This window comes from Pongo abelii, chromosome 5 (assembly GCF_028885655.2).
Source record: "Pongo abelii isolate AG06213 chromosome 5, NHGRI_mPonAbe1-v2.0_pri, whole genome shotgun sequence".
In the NCBI taxonomy this organism is placed as follows: Eukaryota; Metazoa; Chordata; class Mammalia; order Primates; family Hominidae; genus Pongo; species Pongo abelii.
Window position 1 is genome coordinate 52318069 of NC_071990.2, and position 23937 is coordinate 52342005.

Here is a 23937-nt window from a genome sequence, read left to right on the forward strand (position 1 = left end):
GAGGCAGGGTAGAGCAAAAGCAATATGTGAGTATCACAAAGTAGAACTAGAAATTTGTGAATCAAGTTACCCAACTTATTCTATACAGCCATCCCAGAAAATGATTTTTAAGACTTCATTAAAACATAAGTAGATTTAGCCAATGATTAGACCCCTAAAAGAGAGTCAAAGTGGACCTAAAGAAATAAAGCAAAAGCCAAAAAAAAAAAAATCAATACACATTATGACTGTTCTTCCTCCTTTGGTTTAGTTTTCATGAGAATCTAACTGTGGCATTTTGCCGCAGGCAGATAATTAAATTCTCAAAGTAAGGGAAATGAGTCAAAAGAGGACATTGGGTTTTCACAGTGAGATGGGGCATGAGTATATCTAAGGCCAATTTATAAGCCCGTGGAATAATTCAAAAAGGAACTTTTTTAAGTGTTGCACACTTGGGCACTGGAACAAATGGGTATCAACTGAAATCTAGATTGGCACTCAGTAGGTGTGTAAACCTGGGCAAATTTCAGCACCTATTTAACCTTTAGATCATTTCTTTTTAAAATGGAGGCAACAACAGAATAGATCTCATATAGGTACTATGAAACATAAAGATAATCTACATAAAGCACTCACCAAGGCCAATAACATCTACTTAGGTCTCATTTAAGAACCTCAAATATGCCAGATTTACCATTCTGCACTACTTATTTGAATGCCTAGAGGTTTATTCAGGATATTTGGTCATTTAAAAACGTACCAAAAACTCTTCCATGGTACAGATCATTGACCCTGGCAATGTAGCACTTGACACATATTTCTTGCAAGATCAAATGTATTTGTTTCATCCATTAACTAATGAAATGAAAGGGATGAAAAATGCTCAGGGCATTTGGGAATGAAAGAACTACTCTTTTTTCAGATTTCCCTATGCAGCATTAACTGAACCTTTAGAAATCTTGGAGGAGGGGAAAATGTCTTCCTTTCTTTGGGTTTTAGGTACTTAGGTTTGTTGTCCACTCTTCCCCACCCACCCCTTCAGGATTTAAATTGGAACTAATGGACAATTCTCAACCTATATTCTTAGAATCACAATGAACACAAAGATCATCTGTTCTAATTTCCAATCCAGTGCAGAAATTCCCACCATATTTCATCCCTCCCCTTCTTTCAGTTATGGGGTGTTTACATCTTCGAATAGAAAACATTCCATATATGGAATTTAGTTTTAAATTGTAATCTTTAGAAAAGCTTTAGAATGTTAAATTTCCCTTCTTAGAATTTCTAGCCATTTGCCCTCAGTCATCATGACTCTCTCTTCCCCTGATGGAAACCATGAGTCTCATAATCCCAGGATATTGTCCAGGAACAATTTGGCCCAACTATATTTAGCAAATAAAAATAAGCTTTGGGTACATAAGTGTAAAAACAAATATGATAAGAAGAGGTAAGTTCAAACTAAGAAATATCAAAATTGGCTACAGTAGGTACTGTGGTCAGTAAATAAAACACACTAGAAATATCTAAATATCTAAATTTCCTCAAGTACGAGAATGATTATAAGTGTTTCAGGTTCCAAAAGTATATCCTTCCCATTTTTACTGAGATATATGGGCTTGGATTTATTTAAATAAGTCTTGTGATTTATTTAAATCACAAGACCTAAATCCAAGAGAGACTAATTGATAAATCAGAATTTTTAGTTAATGATTGACCATAAGAAATAAAAGTGCTTTTCATATAGTGGGAGTTTAACAAATATTTTCTGACTGAATAAACAAGTGTTATATGCACCACAACACTCCAGCTGGTTATGCAGTAACATTTCTCCCCAACTTGGAAGTCTACCTAGAAAACCACATGAGGGTCAAGAGATTTCCTGCAAACTTATTTTCAAAAGAAATCAGCAGTTGGGGGATCCTAAGTTATTAGAGCTTGATACAATCAACCCCATATCAGTAGGATATTTGCCAAGAGGACAAACATAGTTAGTGGTCAGAAAACCTCTCCTGGGCACATACAAGCAATGTGCACTAATAATGGTCTCTGGTCTAAGAAAATGCTATGATTTCCTTGAAAACTCATATTTCTGCAACCCTAGTCAAGTGCTGTCAATTAAACCACTTTTTAAAAATAGTTTTAACTACAAACCAAAAAAAGATCTCTGTTCAAAAGCATCCATCTGTTCACATTTAATTCCTCCTGCCTCACCTATCTTCTCATGCATACCACGTTGATCATTTAAAAAAATTACCTCGGCTGGGAGCGGTGGCTCATGCCTGTAATCCCAGCACTTTGGGACGCCAAGGCGGGTGGATCTTGAGATCAGGAGATCGAGACCATCCTGGCTAACATGGTGAAACCCTGTCTGTACTAAAAATACAAAAAATTAGGTGGGTGTGGCAGCATGCGCCTGTAGTCCCAGCTACTCGGGAGGCTGAGGCAGAAGAACGGCGTCAACCTGGGAGGCGGAGCTTGTAGTGAGCGGAGATCGCGCCACTGCACTCTAGCCTGGGTAACAGAGTGAGACTCCGTCTCAAAAAAAAAAAAAAAAAAACCTCAATATGTGATAGTATAATCAATTGGGTAGATATTTCTAGAAATATTTTTTAATTCCAGCAATGTGGTCCCAAGAATTCCCCTGGTCACCTTGACTGGACTTAATTACTCGTCAAATTTCAATTAACACCACATTTACAGACCAATTTTTAGGATGTTATTTCCCCTGACTCAGTTTCTATAGATTACAATTTCAATTATTGAAGGAAGCATTTTTCAGATAATCTCCCCAGTTTCTGAAGGCCCATACAAATGTGGTCCCTCTTCAAATAGTGTCAAACTGCTAAATGCTAGCAATAATTTGCTTCTATTTGTCTTTGGAAACATTGCACTTTCCTTTTGAGGTTCTTTTCCTTCTAGTCAGAATCCAATAATCTGATGCAAACTCCTTGGCCAACCAGAGACATACCATAGCACGCTGTGATCCTAAATTACTCTTTCTTATTTCTCCTTCATGCACTGCTCATTCTCTCAGAGCCTTGAGTCTATCAAGCTCCCCTCACCCATCTCAACCAAGGTTTATTAGGGATGCAATTTCACAGGCACTCATGTACAGCCTCAGCTTTCTGTAGTGCAATATAGGTAGAGAAGGAGGTTATCATATACACTACACTTTTATCACAGCTGGTAGTAGAGAGGGTCATATGGTAAGCATTCAGATATGCTTTCCACTCTGAAAAGCAACTCAAAAAGCAAAAGACCCATCTCCCATCAGGCAAGATGGCTTGTACTGACCATCACCAGGGGCCAAAAATTCAGTCAGATCATCTCCTGTCCTCTGAGGCCAAATGCCAGAATTAACCATGGAGGGGTCTTCTGAAAAGCACCAAAAAAACATCAAGAGTCAAAAAAACACCATGAAGAGAACTTACCAACCATAATTACTACAATTTTCACTTGCCCTAAATAGTCACCAATTTCCCCATGCCCTAAATAGCCACCAATGTCCCACTCTTTACTGTTAATGAAGCAAAGGAGCACAAAAGTATTTCTAATTTGGAGGAGCCAAGGGAGTCTGCATGGGCCATTAGCAGCAGAGAGCTTCATTACTAGGGGAAGAAGTCTCTCCCTGAACTTCTCATGGCTTTATGTGCAAGAAATCAGGAGGCAACCAGTCCATTTTAAATGTTAACCCTTACCTCTGCATCAGCAACAGCTCCTCCTGTCTATGATCAAAAAGACAAAAGGGCTATAAGCCTTACATGTTGTTTTTCTTTTCTGTGGGCTGCCTTAATGTTTGTTCTTTTTTAATTTATTTTATTTTTTATTTTATTATTATTATTATTTGAGATGGAGTTTCACTCTTGTTGCCCAGGCTGGAGTGCAGTGGCATGATCTTGGCTCACTGCAACCTCTGCCTCTCGGGTTCAAGCAATTCTCCTGCCTCAGACTCCTGAGTAGCTGGGATTACAGGCACCCACCACCACACTCAGCTGATTTTTTATATTTTTAGTACAGATGGGGTTTCACCATGTTGGCCAGGCTGGTCTCGAACTCCTGACCTCAGGTGATCCACCCGCCTCAGCTTCCCAAAGTGCTGAGATTACAGGCGTGAGCCACCATGCCTGGCCCAAACCTGTTTTTAATTCAGGGAAATGTTCCATTAGAAATATAACACTATCACTTGGTAAAACTCCCTGGTCAAAGTACCAATTTACCATACTAGTCACTTAAAGAGTTATGTGACTTAGTGCCCATGTACTGTGCAGAGCTGTTGAATCCCACAAAGGATTTGTTAGGCAATCAATAATACCAATGAGAGCAGATATTAACTCCCTGGTTTTTGTTTACCATTAGCTTACTTTTCCTGAGGGTCCATATCTGTGTATTAAAGACAAGCATTGCACTGAGCTCTAAATGCTCTTGATTTGGAACAGTTGTGAAATAAATCCTCTATAATTATCCATCTCCTAAGCCAGACACACCACAATACCTAACCTCAAATGGTGTTGCAAACATCTTCTGAGTATTTGTGCTTGTTGCTGTCACTCTCATCTTTTACTGCACAAAGGGGAAGAAAAATCAAAACTGTGAGCACAGCCAACAAATTTCTGTGGCATGGCTTTGCATGAGCATCCTTTAAAAATATACCATGCTCATAACAGTCCTTGTCACAGCACCACTATTCTATCTGCTAACCTGCCACCATTCAGTAATATTTCATTATCATTGTATCATTAAGTTTTTCCATCCACAGCCTTGTGGATTCAGAAACACTTAAATATTTCTCCTCTAAGGAAGTATCTACAGTTTTTGCAACATAGTTATCTGCTGTTATATTAGGACAATACTTTTTGCCCATTTTATCTTAATATATGAAGAAAAGCAATAGATGCCCATTATCCTACTTTAGGTGACCATATACCATTGCATCTCTACTTTTGATCTGCTGAGTCCAATTGGAATGGCTGTTTGAGAACATGAGAACACTGTCATTGAAGCTATGCAACCAGAAGGTAGATAGGTGGACAACTGCTTGTCAAGGATATTGAAAAATATTTTATCCAGCAGGTAGGAAGTTAGACTAAGAAGCTTGTCCTCCCATATTTATATGCATACCAGAGCTGTGATTGGGATGACTGACACTGGCTGTCAGAAGCCCATCATTGACCCTTCTTCCCAGCTTCATGTTCAGTGCTTTTAGGCTGGAAGCTTAAAATAAGGCACGTGAGAGTATTTTCACCATAGAATTAGGCAAATGAAATAAACCAGAGCTTTTTATTCCGGAGAGCTAGTTGTTAAACATTTACCAGCATACCACTGCAACCTTTCATTATTCATAAAACTTAATAACCATGTAATATTGTTGATGATATTCCTCAGTTTGGGGTCCATTGTGATTTTTAGATCTTTTTCTACTTTAATTCTGTAACCTTTGCTGCCAAGAAAAGATAATACATTTTTGAATTTTCTTGTCTCACAGGGTTGTTTTTTAAGGACTGAAAAGATACCATTAGTGATGCCATGCCTATTTATCCCTAGGAAGGAAAGTCAAGCGATTATTAGAGGAAAAGCTAGGCCAAAATTTCCATTTGAACTCTTCTTTACTTTTGCATTCACAGAGGCAGGGGGTGACTCGTACTTTGAACACTGACACCTTAAGAGTTGTTACATAGGTAAAAACTGAACGCAAGCACTACAGGAGAGGATACTAAGCAAGATCTAAGAATCAAGGTGATCAACAAGAACATTAACCTTTCATTTTCCAGGAGAGGTGGGAAGGAAGAAATAGAAGGTACTGGGGCACGATGAATCAAAGTCTACGCCCTGAATGACCTCAGGTTCTACAACCACCTGGGAGGTTTTGCTGGGTCAGTACAACGTCATGTGATTATTACAAATTATTCCCTATTTTTCAGGAATTGGATTAAGTTACATTACCTAATTCCCTTGCCAGGCATTTGTTTCTCAGAAACAAAAAATTCTGCAGTAACCTATTCAATTAGTATTATGCCTATGCATTGTTTTGTAAATCACAAATGTAAAATAGATATTCTTTAAAGAGTACCTACTACATGTCAAGCAATGACCCTGAGGGATAAATACCATTATACCCATTTTAGTGATGAAAGAACTGAAACAAAAAGAGGTAAAGTAACTTGTGCAAAGAAATATACCTAGGAAGTAGAGGGGATATGACTTGTACCCACAAAGGATTGTTAATTATTTCTCTATTCTTCAGTCTGAAAAATAATTTCAAACATGTACTGTATATATGTCCTGACTATTTTATGTACATCCTATAAAAACTCAGAAGGATTGGTCAGCCAACCTACAAAATCTTGCAAGCTCTTCTAGTCTCCCTCATACTCAATACAGTCAAAAATTCAAAGACAGAATCAAGGTCTGATCTGTTGATATCTCAATGAGTCTACGACAAGTGAAGAAGTTATAGATTGCTGTAAACAACAATGACAAAAATTTTCGAGAAAATAATTATAAGGGTTGAGCTTGCATCCTCTCTATCAGTTTTATGTATCTATTCCACCAGGACAAGAAAACAATTACAAATAAAGGCAAACTGATGACTGAATGTGGATAGAGTGGGGTTAGAAAGAGAAGGAATCAGCAATTAGAATAAATCCTCCAGTCAAATGATTGCCCCAGGAAAGTAAAAGCCCAGAGAAGATTATGAAAGAACATTCTTAAATACTAGATATTCCTAAGAATTTTAGAAGACTGGAGATAGCATTTTACTCCCGGGTCTTCTGAAGAAAAGCCGAATGCTGTGGACTCCTCATGAACATGCCCTAGGAGAGAAATAGACAATAACAACACGAAAGGAAGATTTGGGGGCAGTCCACTATTTTTTATTTATATTTTTTTACTCAACACCAATTTTGTTGAGTTGCTATGTGTTAAACAGAGTTTGGGGCATCAAAATACAAAGAAAATCCCTATTTGCCCTCCTTGCCATCTATGAGGAGAGATGGACAATTTAGAAAGCTATGCAGGTGCTATAAGTACTGATTAGAGCAAGTATAAAGAGCTAGCCCACAACACAGATATCAAAACCTGCGCAGTATACTCAGGGAAGCCTAGCAGAGAAAACGACCTCTATGCTGAGTTCATGGAAGCTGAACCTTATGAATGGAAGAGCACAAATAAGTTGAATGTGGCTAAGGGACAGAGTGCAGGAAAGGTAGAGCAGAGTGCCGAGAGATAATGCTGGAACCCAAAGCAGACAGCAGGACACGGAAGCTCCATGACACATTAGGAATGTCAGACTTTCCTTGGAAAGCACTGAGAATTCTTTAAAAGTTTCAAGCAAGGGAATGGATGACAAGATCAGATCTGCATTTAGAAAGCTCAGAGATTGAAATACCAAAAAATGGCAAGCTAAGCAGCTGTTGTGGTTCTACAGGTGAAAAGTAATGGTAGCCCAGACTGGAGAAGGATTTGGGGAAGGAGAGAAGTAGAAAGACTCAAGAGGGATTTGTTAAGGAGAGAAAATTGAGCTGATAGGTGATTAGTGTGGGAAATAAGGTACAAAGATGAGTCAAGGATGACTCCATGTTTCAGGTTTAGGCTAGCATTTGCCTCAGTGGGATTCTGAGCACCCAGAGAGAAACAGGTCTATAGAAAAAAATCATAAATCCCATTTTGGCAAGTTGAGTTTTAGAGCAGCCATACTAAAAAGCTCAAAATAAACAAGTTAAATTAATTTTAGTAATATATTTAGCCCAATCTATCCAAAATATTATTTCAACATGATCAATATAAACAAATTATTGAGATATTTTACATTCTTTTTTTCATATTAAGTCTTAGCTATATGGTGGGTAATTCACTCTTACGGCACATCACAATTTGGACTAGGGAGATCTAAAAAGAGCACACAAAATCCTGCTGATAATATTGTACTTGTTTCGTGTAATTATTTCTATACAGAAAAAAAAAATTGTTTACCTAAAGTTTGGGATAGATAAATCCAAGAACTATGTGGGACATTTTATAATTATGGGACCCTGGAGAAAAACTGTCACCGGCATGTATTTCTGATATAAGGCTGACTTACATTGGCAGAACTAACACTACCCCTGTCTCACCAGGAACACTGAGGTTCATTGGGGGAAGCTGGTAGAAACAGAAGCTGGGAAAGGAACGCTATCCAGAATACCTGCAGCTTCTACAGAAAGCATATTTTTAGAGCTGATGAGAGAGAAAACAATATAAGCAGCACTCTCGCAGATTAAGCATGCTGTCATTTTAACAAAACATAAACTAGACTCTGCCTTGTAGAGAGTGGCAGTTTTTTCTTCACCCAAATATTAAATAGTGTGGCCAACTTCAAATATTTAAATACTTCTGTCATCCCAACTGTTGGCTTTGAGTCATAGGAACCAATAAAGCAGGAAGTACCACAGAGGTAAGCACCGTCAGATTTAAGGCAGTGAGGGACAGGAATAGAAGGTTGCCAATGTCAAACAAATAACTTACAGTGAAAATGGACCAGAGAGGGGGCCTACCAAGGAAGAACTCACACTCCAAGAGCTTGGTTCTTAGCAGAACAGGAAGAGGATGTCTTGTTTATGCAGCTATGTAAAGCCTCACTCCCTGCCCTCTCTGGACCTCTTACTGAGGGAGGGAGTTAAGGGTTGAAAGTGAAGACAGCAGGGTGCTTATGCCGTATTAGATCTCCATCAACATGCAACCCCAAAAGATCATGACTGTGAGAGCTTTGTAAATCAACTCTTAGGGTGCTTGCCTCAGGGCAAATAGCACAACAAATTAATCCATTCTCCATGAAATGCAGCAAAGTTTGTATCTATGCTGAATTCAAATTGCTCATTAGCTCTGACATGTTCCTAATGAGGTTATAATGCTTTGGGACAAAGATCAAGCCACTGAGCACAAATAGCTAGGGATAGAATCATAGAAAGATAAAATTAGAAGGACCTTAGAGGAGTGCCTCTCAGACTTTAATACCAATCACCTGGGCATTGTAATTCAGGACACCTGGGGCCCAGTCTGAGCTTCCACATTTCTAAAAATAAATCCCTGGTGCTACTGCTGCTGCTGGTCCATGGACAACACTTTGAGCAGCAAGGCCTTAGAGATCATCTAATTCAGTTGCCTCTCCTAGAGGTGAGCGCATCAGGGCCAAGAGACTTATAACTGGAAGCATGCTGAGACTTCCAGGTGACTAATTAGGGTTAGTTGAGTATTTGTCCATAGACCTGAGAGTCAACCTGAAAATTTTAAATAGAATCTAAGGAGTAGAGTGACCAATCAGCCTAGATGACTGAGGAAGTTTCCAGAACATGGAATTTGCCTTTTTAAAACAAGAAAAAATCCAGGAAAACCAGGAAAAGTTTTTCATCCTGCTAGACCCTTTTGAATCTACTTAGAATACAGCATCAGTATTACATTTTTCTTGACCTTGTCAGTCCCCAAGTGGTGGGATCATGACCTGCTGCCAAGGCAAGCACCTTAATATCCTGTCCCAAAGATCTCAAAGAGCAAATGCTCAAACAAGTTTCAGGCACTACAGAGCCTTCTAACATCACATTGACAAGTGCCTCTCCAAGAGGCAGCCTACCAGTAGATCTCAAAGTAAAGCATGATAAAGCACTATCAAGAACACGCAGAAATAAATATTATAGAAGCATATAATGTTCTTTTTAAGTACACACATCTATTTTCCTCATTTGATAAAATGCATGTAAGAAATAAATCACTAATTTTTATAACTCTCAAAACACTCATTTAAAACATCCTTGGTAAAAACACTAAAATAATAAAAACCAGGCTGCATCCCTGAGAATGAAGAAAAAGTCATGCTCTGCACAATCAAAATGATTAGAAATAAAAATATATCCCTACATATTACTATTTTACTCACTGGAATTGGGCTCATTAACATTACGTAGGATAATGAATGTCTAGAAAGCAAAAATGAAAAATTTCCAGACTATTCAGTGCTACCAGTGCATTGCTAAGGCTTCCAAAACAGAATGCCAAAGTACTGATTCCATATGCATTCAAAATACAGAGTTAGTGCAATCCTAACCACAATGATTCTCACTCCCTGGAGTTTACTTGTTCAAGTAAGAGGCCAATGAGGTCTGACTGAATTACTTGACTTAATATTCATGGAGTTAGGACGCTTAAGACAAAGGAAGAAAATAAATGTGGCTAAATATATACAATCCATTTGGAATAAGTAAAAGACAGAACCCTAGACATTCAGCAATCATTACCTGGAAATTAAAGAGGGCAGGAGCAATCCTATTATGCATTATAAACAGCCCCGCTGCTGACTTAATGGTAGTTTGAGTAGCATAACCAAGGAGTCCTTGCTCCAATATTAATAGGAAATGTATTGTAGGAATCCAATAGTTCATGAAATTAACAAGGAAAATGACCTGGAGTGAAGCAAACTTGCAAGTAATAGGAGGCATCAGCAATTGCTTCCCTGGAGGATATTGAACACTTAAAAAGAGCTTGGGAAGAGTACATATATATAGATGAGAATGGACATTATTAGAATTTTTTAATAATACTTCTAATTTAAATATATCTCAAACTCTCTGTTGGTTGTAAGTCTTTTTAAGAAGAAGTTATTAGCCCAAAATGTCAATGAGAGGTCACAGACTATGAGATCTGGTCCAAATATATTGCAAGTTAGCTGCCATTTGAGTCAGCTTAAAACTACCATACACTCACAGTTCAGCAGCTGTCAAAATTATTCCCATTTCACTTCTTTAGAGCTAAATACTTCAAATAATCTAGAAAACAATTTCCCTTCTATAAGCCTCAACAGCCAGAATAACAGATGCATGCCCATCGGCAAGCTAAAAAGTATAGTTAATTTCACTTACAAACCAATAGACATACGATGAAAAAGAACACCTCTTCCACAGGCACTGCCATGGACAACCCGACCAAAGCTTGCATTGACCAAACAAGAAGGTGAAAGGGTTTCCATAGAAGCAAGAATGTGACTTCTGTTTTTCCCAGACAGAGACCCATCCAAGTCTTCCAAAATTGCTGCATGAGGAAATGGAAATGCCACTAAGTTTGAAGAGTTTGTAAACTTCAACTGGCTGGTCTTCACAGTAAATCCACCTATAAATTGGAAGATAGAAAGATTATTACACAATGGCACGAATAGCAACTAAATTCACTGGAGTGATGGTCTTAGGATTTAAATTGCATATTTATCTAGTTTTACAATTAACCTATTCATGCAAGAAAAAAAAGTGTTTTCTGTGGTTGTTTCACAGTGAGTGTTTACTGTCTACTAAGCTCTGGTGTGCTAGAGGTACTAAGAGGTATAACTGCAGCATTGGCCCTACCTTCATGCAGTCTGTAGTCCACATTGTAGGGCAAGGATTTTTCTATCAGGGTTGATTTTACCTTCCAAGAGACATGGCACTATTTTCAATCACTTTTGGCTGTCACAATTGGGGAGCTGGCAGTGCTACTGGCAGCTAGTAGGTAGAAACCAGAGATGCTGCTAAATATCCTACAATGCACAGGACAATCCCCACAACAAAGAATTATCTCACCCAAAATGCCAATAGTGCCAAGGGTAAGAAACTCTCATCTAGTGGGAAATAGAAGCAGAGAACATTAATTTATTAATTACTAAGCACCAAAGATGCTATGGTTTAGTCTTCCAGTCTTTCAGCTTTCATTCCTCTATGGTGAGTCTAACCCCTCCAATACCTCTTACTATAAGGTTTATTTAAACATTTACTTTCAAAAGCAAACTCAATTAATCACTTGGGCAAATAGTATTAGTAATACACTTTCTAAGTATTAGCTGTAGGGCCACACTTCTTGGCAGTCTTTCCCCAACACCACTGCCATGTGACTCATTGGTACTATCAGTCCAATTGCCTAAAAGGGAAGTATGGCAGTGGTCTTCTAATTCACACATCCATGTCATTAAAGGAAGAAAACTGAGTACACATCTCCCAGTACATATACTACCATACCATAATATATTATGTACATTATAAAATATACAAAAAAGAAAATAAAATGAAAAAGACACAAATAGAGGCTCTAATGTTTTCATTCTGCAGCCAAATAGAGTACAGGCAGTGAATTAATTCATACATGAAAGGCTACACAATTGCACCTCTTGCAACTTCTGTATTTCATTTAATACCACAAACCACCTGCAGCTCTACATTTCAGTCATACTGGACTTCTTTGTGATTTCCCAAGCACAACTTACTTCTTGGATTCTATTTTTTGTGTGTATACTGTTCCTAGAAATTCTTCCTTGCATATACCTTCTTGCAAACTTCTATTCACCTTCCTAAACCCTACTCAAGAATAACCTCTACGAGCTCTTGCCTGACCCCCTTCCTCGGCCCCTTCACTGACTTTGTTGAGTCCTCTATTACTGCGTTCATCATGCTCTCTTACAATAATGGGCTTGGACATTTATTTTAGTGCCTAGATCAAGAGTTCCTGGAGGACAGAAACAATGTGTTTTTTATATTTGTACCCCCTAGGTCCTTAAGCAGAGCCTGAAATAGATGGTATTTAAGCAAATGAAGAGAGGGGTTAGCCAATATTATTCAGTGAAAAGGGATTAGAGTTCATAGGAGTAGTGTGATTTTTTTTCACTGTCTCATGAATGATATGAAATAGTCAAGATATTAAAGAATTGAGGAATTGCGATTGCAAGCACTTGTTATGAGGCATTTTTATTTCTACTATTATTTCTACAATCCTAAACTCAGATGCCACCCAAATAAAAACAATCTTTCATGTTGCCTACTTAGGGGAAAAAAAAAAAAAGTAAAGTGGAGACTTGTTGATTATTCATTTAATTAAAAAAACAAACAATTATCTAAATTGGTGATTCAAACCACAAGAGCATATTTACTTAAATTACTTGGTTTGGCTGTTTACGATGATCAAATCAACTAGATTACTCTCTACCTCTTTCACCTTGGCCCATGAGTCCTCCAAGTTATTTCTTACCACCTCTGAGATGTGGTTAAAAAGTGAGCAAGAACTCCTATGATTCCCTTTGTGCGTACATCAAGCCCTGGACTGTTGAAAACATTAAGTACCTGAACGTCGGTTCTTTCAGGAAAGGTTGTATGCATGTTAGTTTATACCAGGTATCTACCCATCTAACTCCATTCTTTCATTTATTCAATAAACTGCCTACTAGGCATCTGGCTCTGTGCTAGCTACTAATAATTAAAACTCTGAGCAAGAAATACATGATTTCTGCCTTTATGAAGGTCAGAGTCCAGCAGAGACATAGGACCATAATGACAGAATGTGATAGGCACCGTAATAGGAGGAGGACAGGCAGCTGCAGAAGCTGCACTGGGAGAACTTCCAGGATGTCTTTTAGGAGATTTAAGCAACAGTTTCTACTGATGCAATCTTATAACTGAAAGAGATAATGATTCACAAAGTATTTGCCACTATTTATAATACTGACTTGAATATTGGCCTTATTTATCATCTGTCCTGTCTATTCAAATAATTACCTTGTCCTTGGGAACAGTCTGAACAGGTTCTAATGGCCACACAGTTGATGAGATCAAAATTAACAAAGGTTGTGTTAGACACCATCAGTTCCCATCTTTTAGGAGTTTTAATCCCAGATGACATACACAGACTTCCCTGTGATTTAAAAGAAAAAAAGATGAAAGCAAAATAAAACTGGACACATGAAATACAATTCATAATGCATGAATAAAAACAAAGATAAAAAAGCGAGCTATTGACTAAGAGAAAATATTTGCCAATCACACATATGACAAAGGACCTATATCCAGAATATAGAAAGAACTCTCAGGTTTCAACAGTAAGAAAACAGACAACGCAATTCAAAAATCAGGAAAAAAAAACCTTCAAAAGGTAACCCAGAAAAGAAAATATACAGATAGCAAATAAGCACAGGAATAAAAAAAGTTCAACATCATTATTCACCAGGGAAATGCAAATTAAGATCACACTAAAATATACTATGCACCTATTGAATGGATAAATAAAAATACAGTGACAATAGTAAGTGCTGATGAGGATGAGAAAGAATTAAAACTCTCCTATGTTTCTAGTGGAATGCAAAATGAGACAGCTACTGTGGAAAACTTTGGCAGTTTCTTATAAAGTTAAATATGCCCTTATCATATGACCTAGCAATTCAACTCCTAGGTATTTACCTTGGAGAAATGAAAACTTACATTTATATAAAAACCTGACACAAATGTTCACAACAGTTCCATTTATAATCACCAAATCTGGAAACAAGTCAAGTGCACCTCAATAAATGAATGGATAAACAAACTGTATTACATCTATCTAATGGAATACTATTTGTCGATAATAAGGAATGTAATATTGATACGTGCAACAAGTTATATGAATCCCAATGGCATTCAGGAGTGAAGGAAGCCAGTCTCAAAAGGTTACATACTATATGACTCCACTTATATGACTGTTGAAAAGGCAAAACTATAGTGACAGAGAATATATTAGTGATTGCCAGTGGTTTAAAGCAAGAGGAGGCTGTGGCCACAAAGATGGAGCAAGGAACTGGGGTGGATGCAACTGTTCTGTGTCTTGATTGTCGTGGTGGTTGTTACACAAATGTGTACATGTGTTAAAGCTCATAGAACTGTACATCAAAAAGTCAGTTTTGCTGTATATTAATTTATTTTGAAAACTTTAACAAAAAGTCTGAAAAGAAAGAAACAATAAGTGCTTTCATGATTTTCCACAAAATCTCTTTGACAAACACTATCCAATCAAGTTGCTAGTGCCTCACTGTTCCATTGTTAAAAATAGTCTTACATTTGAGGATTACCAGAATTTTTTCAATCGCTCTGAACATGAAAAATGATGAAACAATAAACAAATAGCAGAAAAGAAACCCAGTGGACACAAAGCTAGTCTAGAAATCAGAAGAACACAGAAACTATAATTAATGGCCTTGGAGAAATAAGTATATTATATCCATGAAACAAAGAGAAGCCTAAAATATTATTTTTAGAAAAAAAGGAAATAGAGTAGAAAAAAGAAATTCAATACCATAGAAAGTAGAACAAAAAGACAAAGAAATGGAAAGTGAGTAAGAACATTAAGATGAGAAAAACATTCCAGGAGGCCCAATATTTAAATAATCATAGTTTAAGGAAAAGAGGAAAATATAGGGGAAAGATTATCAAAGAAATAATTGAAGAAAACTGTACAGAAGGAAAGGATATAATTTTCCAGACTGAAAAGTCCCACTCAGTATCTAGCACAATGTTTAGAAAAAGAGCCACAGCAAAGTGCATCATATTGAAATTGCAAAATACCAGGGACAAGGACAAGTTCCTAAGAGCTTTCAGAGAGAAAAAAAATAAGTTACGTACAAAAATCCTGGAATCTGAGTATTTTTTTTTTTTTTTGAGACAGAGTCTCTCTCTGTTGCACAGTCTGCAGTGCAGTGGCATGATCTCGGCCTACTGCAACCTCCACTTCCTGAGTTGAATTGATTCTCCTACTTCAGCCTTCCGAGTAGCTGGGACTACAGGCGCACGCCACCACATCTGGCTAATTTTTGTACTTTTAGTATAGACAGGGTTTTGCCATGTTGGCCAGGCAGGTCTCGAACCCCTGACCTCAGATGATCTGCACACCTTGGCCTCCCAAACTGCTGGGATTACAGGTGTGAGCCACCGCATCTGGCCCTGAATCTGAGTATCTTAAAACTATTCAGCCTCAAGACCAGAAGGAGCTACAAGATGATGGAATATTGCCTTCAAAATTTCAATGCAAAATGAACTTCAACCTGGTATCCTATAACCAACAATCTACTAATAAACGGGTCTCCATATATAGCTCAGAACTTTTACCTTCCATCATTTCCTTTTTTTTTTTTTTTTTTCCCCAGAAAGTTACCTTACGGTATGTTCAAACAAAATGAGGAATTAAGCCAGAAAGGAAGAAGATGTACAAATCAGAAACAAGAGTTCCAATACTAGACAGACATGAAGGAAATCTCCAGGATAATGTTCAAGCGAGATTCTAAGATGGAGCTTTGAAACCCTTATTATACATTGCTGGTGTAACCATAAACTCTGGATTGTTGCTTGGCATTATCCACTAAAGCTACACAATGATTCAGCAATTTTACAACTTGGCTTATATTCAACCGAAATGCATGCACATGAAGACCAGAAGGCATATAGAATAATGCTTATAGCATTATTATTTGTAAATAACCAAACTTACAAATGATGAAAACAACCAGGTACAATAAGTTACATGCTTTATGATTCCATTTACACAAAGTTAAAAAACAGGAGAAATTAATCTATATCGATAGAAGGCTGAATAATGCTTGCCCTTTGGCTAGGGCGTGCGGAGTGGGGTTGAATGGGGGGACAAGAAGAGGCTTTAGAGGAGTTGATAATGTTCATTTATTTATTATTAGTTTTTATTTTTTAGAGACAGGATCTTGCTCTGGCAATGTTCTATTTCTTTTTCTCAGTTGTATACATATACATGGTTGGTTTGCTTTGTAAAAATCCACTGAGCTATTCCCCTGTGATTTGTGCACATTTTTCCATAAATGTTATATTTCCATGAAATATTTACCTTAAAAATAGGACAAATACTAGAGAAAGGTAACATAGAAGATGAGAGGGTAAGGAAAGAAGCTAAAGGAGTTTAATGTCCTTGCATTACTTATGTAAAGTTTAACAGTGCTGATGTAATTTAGACTTTGTTAAGACAAGCAGGCACATTAAAAACTTAAGGCCAACAGCTAAAATAATCATAACAGAATGGATAACTTTCAAATCAGTAAATATAAAAAGATACTATGCAACACAAGACAAATCAAAATAGAAAAGAAGAAAAAAACAGAAACCAAAAACGGATTGCAAATTGAAAGTGCAAAATAAGATGGTAAAATAAATGCAAATATATGGGAGACATCAGTATGTGGAAGGTAATTGAAACCACTAGAGAAAATGAGATTTCTCCCAGGGAGAGCTAGTATATTGAGAAGAAAAGGAGCCCTACAACAGAATTTAGGGAAACAAAAAGATGAAAGGTCTAAATTGAAGAAGACAAATCCACAAGTGAAAATGGGAAATCACCCCTAGAGAAATAGGAGGAAGAATGAAGCAACTCCATCAGCATCCGTCTGAATATGGTATTTTTTAAAGTAGCATCATCTGCTAAAATTAATTACAATAACAACAAAGACAGCCATCCTACAGATACTTCGATAAGTAGGGTGACTGTAATTTAAATTAAAATTAGACATTTTTTTAGTGTGAAAGGGTATGTTAATTAGACAGAATGCTGGGACAATAGGTATAAACAAACTACGCACTCAAACTAGGATATATCGTCATGCTATAGCACATGGCTTTCTTGTATATTTAAGTCATTCTTACTGAAAATTATTCTATTCATCTCAATACAAAGGTAACATTGGCTGTGAGAGTACCAACACATGTACAGGTATGCTTAAAGCAAAAAAATTCCTTCTGATGATAAAAAGTTCTTCCAGAAAGTAATGTTTATTTTAGGATGTGACTCACAGATAATTGTATGCCACCAATTATATGTGAGTGGAAAGTCTAACAATGGACAGGCCAAATTCTTTAAAAGTCTTAATTCCTGGCCAGGCGCAGTGGCTGACGCCTGTAATCCCAGCACTTTGGGAGGCCGAGGCGGGCAGATCACGAGGTCAGGAGATTGAGACCATCCTGGCTAACATGTTGAAACTCCGTCTGTACTAAAAATACAAAAAATTAGCCAGGCGTGATGGCGGGCGCCTGTGGTCCCAGCTACTCAGGAGGCTGAGGCAGAAGAATGGCGTGAACCCGGGAGGCGGAGCTTGCAGTGAGCCGAGATCGCGCCACTGCACTCCAGCCTGGGCGACAGAGCGAGACTCCGTCTCAAAAAAAAAAAAAAAAAAAAAAAAAAGAAAGTGTTAATCCCTAAAGGAATGGCAGGCACAAAAGACAGAGGCTAAAATCAGAGTCCCATAACCACAGAGGTCAGGTACCCTCTTTTTCTTTTTTTTTTTTTTTTGGAATAACTGTCACCTGGCAACATAGCGGTTCCCAAATAAATCTGAAAAATACTGTGCTAAGATTAATAGATGTTTTTTTGCTTGTTCACTTTAATGCTAGAATTTCTCAGAGCCTTTAGTATATTTTTTCAATGAATTTTATTCTGTATATTTGAGGTTTAGAACATATTACAGGGTACACATAGGTTATAGTAAAGCAAATTAACATATCTATCATCTCACATAGTTACTTTTCTGTGACAAGAGCAGCCAAAATCCACTTATTTAACAAAATTCCCTGACACAATACAATTTTATTATCTCTAATGCTTATGTTGTACATTATTACATCTCTGGATTTGTTGGAGATTTTGGGAAATAGAGGGTATGGTAAACAGCACAGCATAAATATAATTATAACCAAATAATCTTCTTTTTCCAGACACTATCTGAGGGCTAGCTTTTCATGAAAAACACTTCAGGGAACATTGGTATGAGCACTAATAAATGTCCTTTGCCAAAGCCATTTTCCTTGTGCAATTGAAGAATATTTGACCAGGAGTGGGAGGATATCAGGGTGGTCCTAGCTCCACAATACTAGGCATGAACCTTAAACTGCCATTCAGGTTTCCAAGCCTCCATTTTCCCCTAAATTCAAGAAGTTAACCAGATCATCTCTTAGGTAATAGTTGGCTCTTTAATTATGTGGTTTTATGATTTGGATAACTAACCAGCATCTAGACATCCCCTAGAACAAAACTGTTCAACATTTTACACCAGGGAACTCTTGTCCTGCACTTACTTAAGAGACTGAAAGGCCCTCAGCTGTACTATATTCCTAGTGAATTACACCTCAAGGGTGTGATTATTTTTCATCATCTCATGATAGGCACCCTTTTGTCATAATTTATATCTTAATTTTTGTCACTTTCCCATTAATTATGATGTCTATTTAACATCAATTAAGATATTGCAACATTAATTTACCAAGACAGTTACTCAGTTTGCTGGGAATTTTGTTTTTAACATCTACTCTAAGGTTATTCCTGGAAAAGTTAAGGACCTCTGATGTACGACAGCATCACAGAATCTAAATCTGGGTACCATCCTCTCTTGAAAACTACACAGTCTGAAAGGAAGAATCATCTCTCAAGGTGGTAATCCTTTTAGAGGGGAAAAAAAAAAAAACTGTCACTTATTTATCTCCTGAAAAGTATAGTTCAAAGGAGATTTTACTAAGAAAAGTTGAGAGTTAAATCCAGGAAAATGTAGCTCAGTAAGAAAATGACTTTTAAAATCTTCACATTTTTATCTATAGCTATGAAATAAATAATCTTCAATGGAAGTGTAAGAATCAAAACTTATCATTTAAATTTCAATTGAACTAAGCACTCAGGAACAAACTGAAGAGAATATTCTTCCTTGGCTCCCAAGAAATCTATGATTTCCATAACGATGTGATGACTAGTATGAATGTAGCTCTAATAAAAACAAGAACATAGGGGATCCATTATAGACCTGAAGCCTAAGAGACCAATGGCAGCCAGGAACGCCCCCTTACGAACTAGTGCTTCCCACCCGGAAGTACTCTTTGCCCCATCTGCATCCTTGTACCCTGAGAAGTCATCTAGAGTCTGATTTTTATCATGTGGCAATCCATACTTAGGCACATATTAGTGAATCACATACAAAATAATGAACTAGGCAAATTTCTATTTCATGATTTGACCTCTTTCTATGAGTAATAATTCTAAATTGCAACCAAATAAAATTCTGTAAGCTACTTATGACTTCTGTGATTTATGTGTACTCATAACACTAAAGCCCTGTGTATATATGAGTTCTATTATCAATATCACCACTATTACAAATAAAAAGGTCTTTTAACTTTTACTAATTAAATATGAGATTCACTAAAGAATGCTATTAAAATTGCATATCCTGAATCATCATGGGGCCCAGCACATGTAATTTTGTTGTGATTGACAGCCTAAAACAACCACACTAAGGCACTTACCTTGTGGGCAAAATGACCAAGTAATAAGCTGTCAGTAACTGAAGTATTTGCATCACTTTCCAAGATGTCAATTCCAAAATCTCTGCATGAATAAACTTGGAAGTTTTTCAGGCGAAGATTGCTACTTCTAAAAATCTATAAAATACAGCATGTTACAGCAAAAGTCTGAGGCTTGGTTTTTCTTGCAGACTTCCCGTAGCTTTTAAAATTATTGATTAAGTATAAAGAAGCATGCTATATTGTATAAAAGCACCTTTTGTCCATCAGTGTCAGTACAGGTATCCTAAAGTTGCTGTGAGGTCAGCACTATGAGTCTCCTTTGTTAACACCCCTTTGTACTTTTCATTTCTCCTCATGATAACCAATACATTAAAAAGATCAATGTGAATTCTCCACATATCTAAAATAAACTTGGAGTGGCCAAATCACACAAAGGTAACAGAGAAAAACATAGCATCCAAGAACTCTAGTGTTTAACATTTTCTTCAATGTATTATGTATTAACTCATATTGTCAGAAGATTGCAAATATGAAATAAGTAGCTCAGCATGACTACAGAGTCACTGTTTGTAATTTCAACATAAGCTATTTACATATATGTTTATGATAACCCAAACAGGGGTCATATAATAACAAAATTACTTGGTAGAGTTGTAAGCCTCCTACTTGCTATGGTTTAAGCCTGTCCCCCAAAAAGCATGTTTTGGAAACTTAATCCCTGATATAACAGTGTTAGCAGGTGTGTAGGTTATGAATGGATTAGTGCTGATTACAAAAACACTTGGGGCTGTGAGTTCTATCTCTTGCTCCTTCTTTGACTTCTTTGCCCTTCTGCTATAGACTGATGCAGCAAGAAGGTCCTCAGCAGATGCTGGCCTCTCAATCTTGGACTTCCAAGCCTCCAGAATCATGAGCTAATAAATTTCTGTTTATTATAATATACCCAAATTTTATTATTCTGTTATAGCAGCACAAAAGGGCTAAGACACCACTGGTCTGGGAGACAGAGTTGTGCTTATGTTTACGTCTTTGACCAATTTTTTGCTAATTTTATTTATTATTAATACATAATAACTCATTTTAAGTTAATTTTTGTAAGTAGTATAAATTAAGGTAGGATACAACTTAATTCTTTTGTGTGTGACTATCTAGTTGTACAAGCACCATTTGTTGAAAAGACTATATTTCTCACATTGAATGGTCTTGGCATCCTTTGTCAAAAATCATTTGTTTATAGATGTATGGGTTTATCTCCGGACTCTCACTTCTATTTCATTGACATATATGTCTATCTTTGTGCCCATATACCACACTGTCTTGATTATTGTTGCTTTGTAGCAAGTTTTAAAATAGGGAAGGATAAACCCTTTTACTTCAGTCTTCTTTTTTGGTATAGTTCGAGGGAAGTTTGAGTTTTAAATTTGCTGCTATTATGTTATTTAGTTTCCCCCTTATTCTTCACTATAAAAGTGCAATTCAAAGAATATTTTTATTATTTAAACTTCTTGATTGATCAAATTTGAGTGCACAAGAGTTCAAGTTGTAGTTCTGTATTTTTTTCCTTTACAGGTTTAGCATTTCTGATTGCAGAATTTCAAAAAATGGCTTTAATAGCATCTTTTAATATTTTCATTTTACTAGATTATTTATTCTAGAACAAGGCTATTCAAGAGCAGGGAGACAGAGTTTAAGCCCCTGCAGGTATAAATCACTTCTCTGCATAAGAGAGCACTCAACAAATGTTTCCACTAGATTTGTTACCCCTGTAATATTTATAGTGCTCGTGGGAAGCATTTTATAAAATTAAATGAGAACAAAATACTAAATACATTTCGGACTCCACCTGTTAGCTATCCTAATTGTACATTTTTGGGCTTTCTTCATCTACAATTATCTTTCTTTTATGGGATATATGAAACAAATGTTTTACTTTCTTATTGTGACATTATTATATGTTTGTATTCTATTTCCTGAAGCCTCTACAAACATATTTCTTCACCTATATATCTTATGCTCCAGATTTCTAGGTAGAGACAAAGTGTATGTAATTTTGTCTGTATTGCATCAAATAGTGGCCCTGAATAATTTTTATATGTTGCTGTTAGCAGTGAGCATGCAAAGCTTCCTTATAAGAAAATCACCGGGATAATGAAGAGTAAATGATTGAACATGAACCTTTTCTTTTCCTTTAAGAAAAAAATAGAAGAAAATTTAGCTTATTGACTAAAGTAAGAGTCATATCTTGAGCTAGAATGTTTGTGTTCCAATGACGAACAGTGCTTTTTCTTAAGACTGGGGCATGTATTGTTCAGGATATCGGGATATCAAATGCACAACATTTGGAGTCTAAATTCTGCACTTGGTTGTACTACTAACCAATTGTGTGATCTTTGACAAGTCCCTTCCCTTTCTTAGCCTTAATTTCTATCTCTAAGTAGGGATGGAAAGAAGGAATAGGGAACCTCTATGATCTCCCCTGATTATAAATCTTTATGATTCTGTTGTTCTCTTCTAGGGTTGCCAAAAACACCCAATGGAGAAAATGACCTAACTCTGGATTAGTGACTAGGAATTTCTTTAACAACTATTCTACAAGCACCTGTGATCCATTGGTGCTTTAAAATTGTGATAGCACAGCAATGCTCCTCTCAAGGGCAAGTCATTCCCATGTAAGTAGATATGCATAATGAATTGCTGTGAGGAAACAAGTGACAGTTTTAATTTTAAAAACAACAACAATAACAACAACAACAAAAAACTTACCTGGGCACCACCTGCACTTTCCCAAACTGTGAAGCTCTGGAACAGAGTGGTGCCAGTGACATTATCCCAAGGTGGCTGAAATTTAGGGTATACAAAGAGACCATACCTAAAAAGTGAAACAAAGAATGAAATTAAGCCAATTTTTATGTTTCTAACTTCCTACTTTTTCTTGTTGAAAAACACGAAGTAAAAGTAATGTATTAGGGAGAGTGAAAGTAGATAGAATCTGTGACCCTCCCCCTAACTGTTCTTGCTTACCCCTCAGCCCTCCCACTTTTACCCTCTGTGACCTGCTCCCAAATCACAACAAAATGCAGATTACTCCAGAGCCCAAGCCCACCAGCCTCCCAGGGGCTCTGCATATTTGGAAGTTTAATTGCTCTCTCTATTGAATTATCTCTGGCCACAAAAGGTACATTCTGTCCTTCTGCCTTTTCATGTGACTCTCTTCTCTTTACCATCAAACTGTTATGATCTAGAAAATAATGCTAACACAATTATATACAAAAGCCAAGACATGGAGGCAGCCAAGATGTCCATCAATAGGTTAATGGCTGGGGAAAATGTGGTATATACCTGCAATGGAATATTATTCAGCCTTTAAAGAGAAGGAAATCCTGCCATTTGTGACAATACAGATAAACCTCGGGGACACTGTGCTCGGTGAGGTAAGCCAGACACAGAAGGGCCATAGTACATCATATCACTTAAATGAGAAATCTAAAATATTCAAACTTATAGAAGCAGAGAGTAGAATGGTGGTTGGCAGGGGCTGGGAGGAGGGGAAAATGGAAAGTATTAGACAAAGAGTACAAAGTTTCAGCCACGCAAAATGAATAAGTCCTAGAGATATACTGTATGGCAAAATACCAAAGTATAGAATACAGCAAAATTAACAATACTATATTCTATACTTAAAAATTTGCTAAGAGGTCAGATTTTGCATCAAATGTTCTTACAGTAATAATAATAATTCAAATAAAGAGGGCTGGAGGAAAGCTTTTAGAGGTGATAGATATGTTTGTGACATAGATGGTGATGATGGTTGCAGGGGTGTATACTTATCTCCAAACTCATCAAGTTGCATACATTAAATATGGACAGCTTTTTGTAT

The 23937-nt window shown here is 36.9% G+C and overlaps 1 protein-coding gene across 2 annotated transcripts in view; it reads right to left on the minus strand.

The window, feature by feature from the left end:
- The window catches only part of PKHD1 (PKHD1 ciliary IPT domain containing fibrocystin/polyductin), a 485172-nt gene that overhangs the window by 254699 nt on the left and 206536 nt on the right, over positions 1-23937 (minus strand). For both annotated transcript variants that reach the window (XM_024248417.3, XM_009241952.4), the window contains exons 45-48: positions 22824-22929; positions 20061-20195; positions 13512-13647; positions 10863-11109 (exon numbers count right to left, since the gene is read on the minus strand). In XM_024248417.3, the coding sequence (XP_024104185.3) occupies positions 10863-11109; positions 13512-13647; positions 20061-20195; positions 22824-22929 (624 nt within the window). The remainder of the gene's footprint in view (positions 1-10862; positions 11110-13511; positions 13648-20060; positions 20196-22823; positions 22930-23937) is intronic.